The sequence below is a fragment of the Suncus etruscus genome, chromosome 7 (assembly GCF_024139225.1).
Source record: "Suncus etruscus isolate mSunEtr1 chromosome 7, mSunEtr1.pri.cur, whole genome shotgun sequence".
NCBI lineage: Eukaryota > Metazoa > Chordata > Mammalia > Eulipotyphla > Soricidae > Suncus > Suncus etruscus.
The window spans coordinates 81,133,591-81,144,536 of record NC_064854.1 but is presented as its reverse complement, the minus strand read 5'-3'; the positions used below and the strand labels follow the sequence as shown (position 1 = coordinate 81,144,536).

General features: G+C 31.2%; 1 protein-coding gene across 1 annotated transcript in view; it reads left to right on the top strand.

Annotated features, from left to right (window-relative positions):
- The window catches only part of HCRTR2 (hypocretin receptor 2), a 153,614-nt gene extending 148,958 nt beyond the window's left edge, over positions 1 to 4,656 (top strand). The window contains exons 6-7 of the mRNA XM_049777019.1: positions 1,420 to 1,541; positions 4,376 to 4,656. Of these exons, the coding sequence (XP_049632976.1) occupies positions 1,420 to 1,541; positions 4,376 to 4,605 (352 nt within the window). The 3' untranslated portion in view covers positions 4,606 to 4,656. The remainder of the gene's footprint in view (positions 1 to 1,419; positions 1,542 to 4,375) is intronic.
- The last annotated feature ends 6,290 nt before the right edge of the window (positions 4,657 to 10,946 follow it).

The window sequence follows — 10,946 nt, the reverse complement described above, 5'->3', positions numbered from 1 at the left end:
AAACAAAATTGTATTTTCTAACATGATTTCTAGAAAGTTCATTTTAATGCATACTAATCTCCACTTGTACTCTATCTAGAGCTAGACCCAAATATAGACTTATTTGTAGTATTTCTCTTATTCTAATTAATATACCTTACTTTCAATGAAGAGCAAAAGTTTTCTAAGTATAAAGTCCATCTTAGACATAAAAGATGTTTGGTTTGGGGGAAGCTCTTCTTGTTTCCACAGAAAACAAAAGATGCTTTTAAAATAGTTTTCTCATTACCATACACATTAAATGTGTCTTTTTTGAAACCATGCATTATATTTATTTTAAAAATAAGTTCTTAAATTGCTTTCTTAAAGTGTATTTTTTCTAGATTACTTAAAACTAAACTTTTAAAGGAATTTTTTCTTCTGTAGGGTTTCAAATATATATTCAGTTAGGGGGTCAAATTGTCATATTATTTTACTCTATATTTTATTTCTGTCAGCCTCCCTACACTGTAATATCTATCTGTGGTAATGGAACATTACTTTATTATAGAAAGGCATGTGAATCATGGCACAAGTTACATTACCATGATTGAGTGATCATTATTATATTTCAGTGTATACGTTTATAGTATTGTTGTGAGTTATTTGCTAATATTGCATGTTAAAGTGGGTAAAAGAATTTAGTACCAAGGGCTATTTTTATGTATTCACATCATTTCAGGCCATGCACCCAAAAGGATTCCTGCAGACAACGTAGAAGAGGCCAATGTATCTGTCCCATCATGCAGCAGGGGCATAGCTTTAGGGGTCTTATGTGCCTGTGAGCTGAATGTCCCCATCACTCCCTAGTGATTAGAATATCATAGATGAGTTCTCAAAGTTTGTCAGGGTCTTCAAATGATTCTTAAAAATATGATAATTAAATTATTTTAAGAGTTTATTAAAATAAAAATCATACATCAATTTTTAAAACGATTTTACAACTGAACATGAGTCCTTCCTCTAGGTGATATCCACGGAAAATCAGATCACTAGAGTTGAAGAAATACAATTATTTGATAAATGTGCAATCAAAAGTATAAAGAAATAATTACATTGAAATTTAAGATTATTTTAAATGGTATGCTGTGAACTATTAATCCTTCTTTATAGACATAAATAAATTCCAAGTTCTGTATTTTACACCAAGAAATATGAGTGCATTTACTATTAACAGGACAAATTGTCCTTCTAGACTGATCTGATTTAGCCTTTGACTTAATATTTATTTATCATTTTACAAAGATTTTATAGACTATTATTCTAAACTCATAAGTAGTAACTGTCTATAGCAAAGAACAATAATAGTCCAGTAGCTTCTATCAGTAGTTTTGTCATCCATTGAATTTAATTATTTCTAAGATTCTTTCAAAAATCACAATCCTATTTGTTTTCCTATAGGGTATTTGGGATGTTTACTCACACGGAAGACAGAGAGACTGTATATGCTTGGTTCACATTTTCACATTGGCTTGTATATGCCAATAGTGCTGCAAACCCAATTATTTATAATTTTCTCAGTGGTAAGTCTAAAATTCTACCTTCTATGTATGTAAATTACAATTCTAACCTAGAGAAAGAATTCTTTAGTGAGAAAGTGTCAAACACTCTTGAGCTACATGAAGAGTATAGTTTCAAAATGAGACTTTTTTTTTCACCCGGCTCTATTTGACTTAAGTTTTTCCCTTATGAAGGGGAACATGTTATCTCATAAAGAAAATTAGCAAAGTAATTTTTTATTTCAAATTTTGTACAAAATTTTCAAAAAGTAAAAATATAAAAATCATGTAAACTAAATGAACAGAATCTTATATACCATATATTAAACATAAATTTTAAAAATGTGAAAAGTAAACTGCCTTGATATATTTTCTTTTTATCAACATTTGAGATTTAACTGGAGATTTTCTTCTTTTAAGGTGGGTTTTGCTTGCTTTTTTTTTTTTTTATAAATACACACTCTCATGGGTCACACTTCTTAGGTTTATCTCAAGATTTCTCTTGGCTACAAAAAAGTAAATAGTCATCAATAGCAACAAACAAAACATATATACACATCTGTTACTAATTTGACATGTAAAGTTGTAGAATAAATATAATTAAAAATCATTTAACTATTTTATTTATGTAATTTGTGCTCAATTTGAAGAGTGGAAATAAACATGTAAAGAAAAATAGAGACAAGCATGTGGGATATGTGTTCATTGGTCAATACTAGCTTGAAGAACCAGCTGAAGAATTGTTTTCTCAATTAATTACATATTCATAATTGTCTTAAGAATTAGCTTTATTTTATTTTTATCTATAAATATGTGATAAATAATATATGGGCCAACACATTTCATCTTATTTAATAATAAATGATGTATTTATATTTAGAAAATTATTTTTCAAATTTAACTTTGAATTTCTAGACTTTTATAGTTCTTATACTTTTACTGTTCTTCATTTCAAGCTTTATTTCTCTCTCCTTTTTTATTTCTGAGCATTTATTTCTTAAGCAGTTTTTGTTTCATAATAAATGCGATGGCAAAGACTTCACAAATAGTTCATGAACAGGATCTACATCATTAGTGCTTTATTTTTCAAAATTGAAGAACAGACACCATTAACTCAAAAACATCCTATAATTATAGCTTGCTCTTTTGAATTCTCTTTTATCTTGTACTCTTGTTTATGTGAATCATGTCATCATGATAGCATCTATTGTATAATGGAGATGCACCAATTATTATGCTTTAAAATTTATTTATTCTTTACCTATTCACCCCTACCCATTTTCAACAGCTGGTATTTTTTATTGTTTTCAGATTTTGGCTTTTCCTAGAAGTAATATACTTAGAATCCTAAAGTATTTTGCCTTTTAAAATATTTTTTCATGTAGTACAAGGACTTATTTTAGTCACAGCATAGGCTCTGTACCTGCTTTATTTTATTTTGCCACGAATTATATGGTGAGCTGGAGTGGTATCAGAGAGGTAGGGCATTTGCCTTACATGTGGCTGACCAGGAGGACATGGGTTCAATCCCTGGGAGTCCATATGGTCCCCTGAGTCAGGTGTGATTTCTGAGCATAGAGCCAGGAGTAACCTCTAAAAAATAGTGGGTGTGACCTAATAAACCAAAAGAAGAAGAAGAAGGAAGAAGAAGAAGAAGAAGAAGAAGAAGAACAAGAAGAAGAAGAGAAAGAAGAAGAAGAAGAGAAGAAGAAGAAGAAGAAGAAGAAGAAGAAGAAGAAGAAGAAGAAGAAGAAGAAGAAGAAGAAGAAGAAGAAGAAGAAGGAGAAGAGAGGAGGAGGAGGAGGAGGAGGAGGGAGGAGGAGGAGGGGAGGAGGAGGAGGAGGAGGAGGAAGACAGAAGAAGGAAGAAGCGAAGAAAGAAGAAGAAAAAGAAGAAGAGAAGAAGGAGAAAAAGAAGTAAAAGGAGAAAAGAAGAAAAAGAAATAAAAGGAGAAAAGAAGAAGAAAAGAAGAAGAAGAGGAAGAAGGAGAAAAGGAGAAAAGAAGAATTAAATGGTATATATATATACCATTTTCTCTTTCTAATAACTTTTTTTGCCATACCCAATTTCATTCTCCAAAAGTGAAACATAATAAATGTGAACAATCACATACCACTGCTCATGGTCTGTGTTTAAAAGGACAGGCCATATAGAATTAAGGAGTAGGAAAAAAATGGAGAAAAAGAACTTGCCAGTGAATGAACAATGACTATAGCAGTGGAAAAGCTATGATTATAAACCCTGTACTAATCAGGGGAAACCATTTAAGAGGTTGTATGGAGAACTGTTCGAAGCGGATGTTTTGAAATCAAGCCACATTTTTGCTGTGGGAATAGGTAAAACAGGGAGGATTGACAATGCCACCCAGATCAAGAGCACAAGTTTTCCCTTCCGTGTGTGCATTCTGGGATCTATCCCAAGCAATTAAAACGAGTGAGATAGGAAAAGTAGCTGACAATAACTTGACTAGTAATCAGTTTATTATCCTAAGATCCAGTAAACTTTTATTGTCCCATTAAATTCCTAATAACCAACTTGCATTAAATGAAAGTAGAAACCATGATTCCTAACGCTGTCATTCATCCTTTATAAAGTGATTGACTTTCATTTCTAGTTTATATCATCAACTTAGATGATATAAGCAGTTTATGATATTGATAAGTTGATATTAAAAGTTTATATCATCAACAAAGAATATCATCAAAAGTAGTTGAGTTATCCACCAATATTTTATTCTACCTAAGCAGATTATGAAACATTAGACATTTCTATTATTTTATAATATTTGACCCTATCCATATTTGTTGAAAGATATTTACATTTAATTATTTTTTCTTTCATTATGCCTGGTTTGCCAGGAAAATTTCGAGAAGAATTTAAAGCTGCCTTCTCTTGTTGTTGCCTTGGAGTTCACCACCGCCAGGAGAATCGACTCAACAGAGGAAGAACAAGCACAGAGAGTAGGAAATCTCTTACTACCCAGATCAGCAACCTTGATAACATACCAAAACTCTCTGAGCAAGTTGTGCTCACCAGTATAAGCACACTTCCAGCTGCTAATGGAGCAGGACCCCTTCAAAACTGGTAGAATATTTATTCATATGGCAAGAAAACCTGAGTTAAATATTCTTTCTTTTATTTTTAAATCTCTTTACACAGTAATTATAATAACTAATGTTGTGAAGCTAAACTACTTTGCTGATTTTATTTTTAAGCATCTATTGCAATTTTAAAATATTTTTTAAAACAGATTCTTAATTTTTCATTTTTATCTTAGAAATTTAATATTCTGGGGCCGGGCGGTGGCACTAGAGGTAAGGTGCCTGCCTTGCCTGCACTAGCCTAGGACGGACCGCGGTTCGATCCCCCGGCATCCCATATGGTCCCCCAAGCCAGGAGCGACTTCTGAGCTCATAGCCAGGAGTAACCCCTGAGCATCACCAGGTGTGGCCCAAAAACCAAAAAAAAAAAAAAAAAGAAATTTAATATTCCACAGGATTTTAGGCTATTTCTTTTAGCTTCATGCATTATTTTAATTATCATTAATTAGATGTTTGAACATGTCTAATTTCTAATGCTGCCTTAGTCTTTCACATTCAACTTAATTGCTAAAACTGATCCAAAGTTACTATATTAATAATATAACTAAAAAAATAAAAATAGCACTTACTGACACTTAACAGGCTATGTGGAATTGAGGAATAGAAAGAATGGAGAACGTTAGTTTAATTTTTTGTTTTAAAATTCAAGTGTTGGGGGCCAGAGCAATAGCACAGTGGTAGAGCATTTGCTTTGCACACAGCTGCCTAGGATGGACCTGGGTTTAATCCCCTGTGTACCATACCGTCCTCCAAGCCAGGAGTAATTTATGGACACATAAAAAGGAGTATCCCCTCAGTGTCATGGATGTGGCCCAAAATCCAAAGAAACAAAATCCAAAGGGACATCACTATAATTTATTATCTGAGAGACTATGAGTATAAAAAATGGAATATTGTATCAGATATCCCCAAAATTATCTTTTATAAAATTTATATTTTAAAAGTTCAATTATTTTATCACTTGACAAATTTTTCTCAGGTTTTGACCCTTGCCGTTACTAACATATTTTGTATTATAACACCCCCAAAAAATGAGTAAATACGGGGCTGTAGCGGTGGTGCAGAGAGGAAGGCGTCTGCCTTGTTGGCACTAGCCTGGGGTGGACTGCGGTTCAATCCCCAGGCATCCTATATGGTTCCCCAAGTCAGGAGTGATTTCTGAGCGCATAGCCAGGAATAACCCCTTAGCGTCACCAGGTGTGCCCCCCCCAAAAAAAACAAAACAAAAAACAAATTAAATAAATGAGTAAATAAAAGCACTCCTTAATTTCTATCTCTAAGAAACACTTAAATATTTAATAATAAGACAAAATTACTACATTATATTCTTCTATCAAAATAGTAGCATACTTTCTGGATTACATCTTTATTTACATATCCATTTTTTAAATGAAATGCTGAATCACATATGATTCCCATATTGGGCAGGCTAATGCCATCGATATTTGATGATAAATACTTGTGTTTAAGTTTTATGTTTATTTCTCTAATAACCCAGAGTAGTCATTTTGGGGTTCTAGGAAATGAGATAGAAGGGAAATAAAATGCTCATAAAACTGCTTCTCAATTGTGGGAGGACTATGAGTTTTCGTGGCTTCAAGCTACCTTGGGCTAGAGATTGTTCACACTCAGAGCACTAATGCTTCTAATTGCAAATCAGTGTTTTTTGTTTTTTTTGTTTTGTTTTGTTTTGTTTTGTTTTTATCAGGACATTGGCAGTAAGGATGAAAAGTTTTGTTATTGTTTAATTAAAACAATGTTTTGGTGCTAGGCAATCTCACCTGGGTCTGCAGCACAGAGCCATTGTTCAGATAGATGGTTCTAGTTTAATGCAGGCACAAAGGAAGGATAGTATTTTGTGTGTTTTGTTTGTTTATGTTTATACAAGCATAAAATATGGGGTTCAAAGCTTATAAATATCCCTGACGTGTTCCTTTGAAAAATATTTTGCTTTCTATATTTACTTTAAAATTAAAGTCTAGGGGGCAGGAAAAAAGAAAAAAAATTAAGGTAGAGGCTGGAGGTAAACTACAGTAGGTATTACTTGCCCTGCATGCTGCTTCACTTGAGTTTAATTCCTGGCACTTTTTTGGGCCCTGAAGCACTGCTAGGAGTGACCCTTGAACATAGAGCCAAGAGTAAGCCTTGAGTACCACAGAGTGTGGCCCTAAAACAAAATAATAATAAATTAAAGTAAAATGCTTATGGGATATCACTCTTTTAATGATCATAAATATTTTATTGAAATGAAGATGTGGAGAACAATATTTAATAAATTTTTTCTGATAGATTTTATTTTTCCTTTCCAATTTTTCATTTTCAAAAAGCACGAATGCAATAAAATTACTCACATGTTGTTTCAAATCTTCAAAATAGAGATTTCTTTGAGTTTTTTACTACTTGAAGCAAAAATCTGCTCTTGTGTAAGGTTAAAGTTATCTTGTTACATTTAGGGTGATATTGATGAAAGTATCTATACAATTTTTTTATTATTTCCTCTTCATGAAAGAGATGTGTTTTCAGATTACCAGGATGCTATACTTCAAATAGTTTGAAATATTTCAAATAATATTGATGATATGCCTTAATAGCCAAATAACAATTCAAATACATGTTTTTAGATTTTAAAGTAAGTAGTTCCTTATTTAAATGTAGGATACATTGAAAATGTTGACTGCTATATGACTGTTTAAGAAAATTTCTAAAGTCAAAATTCCTTAGCTGTAAATCAGAGATTCTCAAAGTGCGCTTCTGAAATTAACAGCATCACCTGAGACCTTATTATACATAGATATCTCTACTCTATCTTCTACTTACCAAGCCAGAAAACTTGGGACTAAAATAAAGAATTCATTAAAAAAAAAAACCCTCAAAGTGATTCTAAGGACCATACAATTTGAGAACTGAACTAAATACCACCTGGTACTTGTTGATTAGCTGTATGAAATTAAGTATTTTACTGTACACATATATGCAACAGGGACCATCATCATCATCCTCACTACTATCAACCTGGTTGGAAGGATGAAAGAAGAGGTTATATGTTGAGTGTTACTCAGTGTCATTTTAAGGAGATGTGTCTCAGAAACAATTGTTACTGCATTACCAATGCAATGTGAAAGAAGACTAAAAGGGCTTGTGTGTTTATGGATACTTGGATGACTTAAAATGTTGTATTTTCTAATTGAAGAACCCATCTGGAAATCTTTTGTAGAAGTAGACAGATAATAAGAATGAATTTATATGGATGAAAGATAAACAAAGAACAGTACTAACAAAAGATAAGGAATGAAATGACAGACTGTGATCATTGCTTTCGACATTTAATACAAAATTACTACAAAACAGTCTGGATTTAATATAGCTATCTTAATAAAACTTGATACAGAAACAAGTGTGCCAGTCTTATGGGAAAAGGGTCAAATACTTAGTTTATTCTGTGCTAATAACATAAATGAGATGATATATGAAAATATTGTTTTACAACTTTTTTATCCTAAACCTATAGTATGTTTTATTTTACAATATCTCAAGGCAATGAAAAATGATAATGTTATTGACGTTTTTACTAACAGTTATGAGACTAATTTGTCCAATACAGAATTTATTTGAATTTCCTTATTTCTAAATTTTTATAAATCATGTTTAAATTATATTTTCTTGACAAAATATTAATTATACTTTATGAAGTAATTGACATTTAAAATTTCCAAGACTGGAAGCATTTCTTCAATACAAAATTACTCTTAAAACTTATTGAAATGTTAATTAAAAAATGCCAGACACATAGAATTTCACTACTAATTTTAATTAAGATAAACATGCATATGCTTATAAGTGCAGTTGAATAGATGTAAACTAAAATGCCAAAATAAGAACCTCCCCAAATAATGAGGACATAAGTTTGAGGACTATTATATTTTTTAAAATAATGAAGGGGACGATAGCGCAGTGGGTAGTGTGTTTGTCTTGCATGCAACACACCCGGGTGAGATCACTGATCCCCGGCATCCTATATGCTCTCCTGATCCTACCAGAAGTGATTTCTGAGTGGAGAGCCAGGAGTAATTCCTAAGTGCATCTGGCTGTGGCCCCAAAACAAAACCTTAATTAAATAAATATAAATAAATATACAAATAATTTACTAGAATGGTTCATAATTAATGTAAATCATAATAGTATCATCTAAACTTTATTAATTCTTGGTAATTATTAAAATTTACAGACTTCAATTCCAATTAATTTTAAACAGATGACTTTTCTACTTTCCAAATATTCAATTGTTTTAAAAGTTGATTTAGGTAATATGAAATTAATTTTCAGATCGCATGAGCAAAATAATAGATTTTTTATAGTATATAAACAAAACAGAAACAATATTGTTAAAATGTATTATATTACCTATATACCACATAAAATGAAGTGCTAAGGAAGGCATGAAAAATACTGTTAATCATCCAAATTTAAAGTACTATATTTTCTAGAGAATTATAGCTACTAAGAAGAGCAAAGACATCTTCCCATTTGCCACATATTTCCATTATCTCAAATTTTCTTTGTAAGTTTTGGAGTTAAACATCTCTTTTGAATTTTTCTGAAATGTGTTTCTATAACTATTGTATCTTATGTATGAAACATCAAGTTTCCTGTTTAACAATTGTCTTATACATTTAGTTGGTTTTGACTGATAAATGATCTTTATGAAAAAAATTTCTTATCAAATCTAATGCTATTGCACAACAATAACTGTGAAAGATGCTTGTTATATAGTTTTTAAGGAAAAACATACTGATAATACTATTCACTCTGCTCTCTGTTGTGGGAAAATTTGTTGTAAATTAACTAATTTAGATGTTTACTCATAACTAGTGTGAAATATTTGCTGAAAAAGATTGAATTAAAATTTATATTGTTATGCTAAGTGATACAAAAATATTTCCCCCATAAGATTATATAACAAGACATCATGATATAAAAGGTTTTTAATGCTGTTTTTAAGAATAGGTACTTTATGCAATACTAATCTTAATGCTGCTTTTTATGAACAGGTACTTTAATAATGATGGTTAAGATTAGTATTGCATAAAGGTTTTGTCAAGTTACATACATACAACTTTACGTTTACATATCTTAAACAAAAATTAATCTTGTTTGCCTTAAATAAAAGTATGACCTTGTAATTTCATTTTATATTTATTAGATTAGTAGGTATGGAGTAAATATGAACAATTTATTTGTACTTAAATATAAACTTTAAACTTTTTTAAATTCAGTTGTAAACTTTTAAATATTTAATTTTTATTTTCCATTTACATTAAAATAAATGTTTATTTTTAAGGCCACAACTGGCATTTTTCAGGATTTAATCCTGGTTTGTGCTCAGGAATCAACAGAAAAATATATGGAAAGTCAGGAATATAATTGAGTTGTTCGTGTGAAAGTCAAGAACATTAATAACTGTATTATCTCTCAAAAAAGGTTGTTTTCATGTGGTCCACCAGGTTCTGGGTTGGGTACCTATATGGTACCCTGAGCAACATCATAATGATCACTGAGCAGAGTTGGGAGTAACCCCAAGCACTGCTGAGTGTGGCTACAAATGAAAATCAAAACAAGAGAGAAACCTACTTCTGTATTATCTCTCCATTTACCTAAAATATGATATTTTGATACTAAATAAAAATAAAATTTTACATGAGCATATTTACTCTAAAATTCAGTCCAACTCTATATAGTTACAGTATTGATTTATTGGAAGGGGAGTTCTAATTTATACAAATACGCATGGGGTTTATTAGGAATTATTGGAGGGAGGGGCCATTATGAAGCATCTAAGAAATAAAAGGAGGGTAGCTGATAAGAAGCTGTCGATATCTTCCCTGCTGTCCATTTTCAGAGAGGAGGACCATCTCCTCCCCTATTGGAATGGGATAGGGAAAATTTAAAGTCATTCCAATAACTCTATTAAGTCTATCCCAGTTCACTCTTAAAATGTGTATCATTTTAGGAATGTGTTATTAGCACACATATTCAATTTGAATTTAATGTGCTCTCTTCCTATCAGGCACTTATCTGTTCTTGCCTTTCACATACATGATTATGTTGATATGTAAGTCACTCTTTTGCTCCTGTCTGCATGAGTAAAGAACTGTTCCATCTTAATGATTATTCCTTTCCCTCTTTGAAAATATTTATAATGTCAATGAATTAACATTTTTATCTACCAGGATTATTACACTATAAATACTTATAGCACTAAATGATTCTGATACATTACAGAAGAAAATATAAAATATTTTAAATAAATTATTTAATTGAATCACCATGA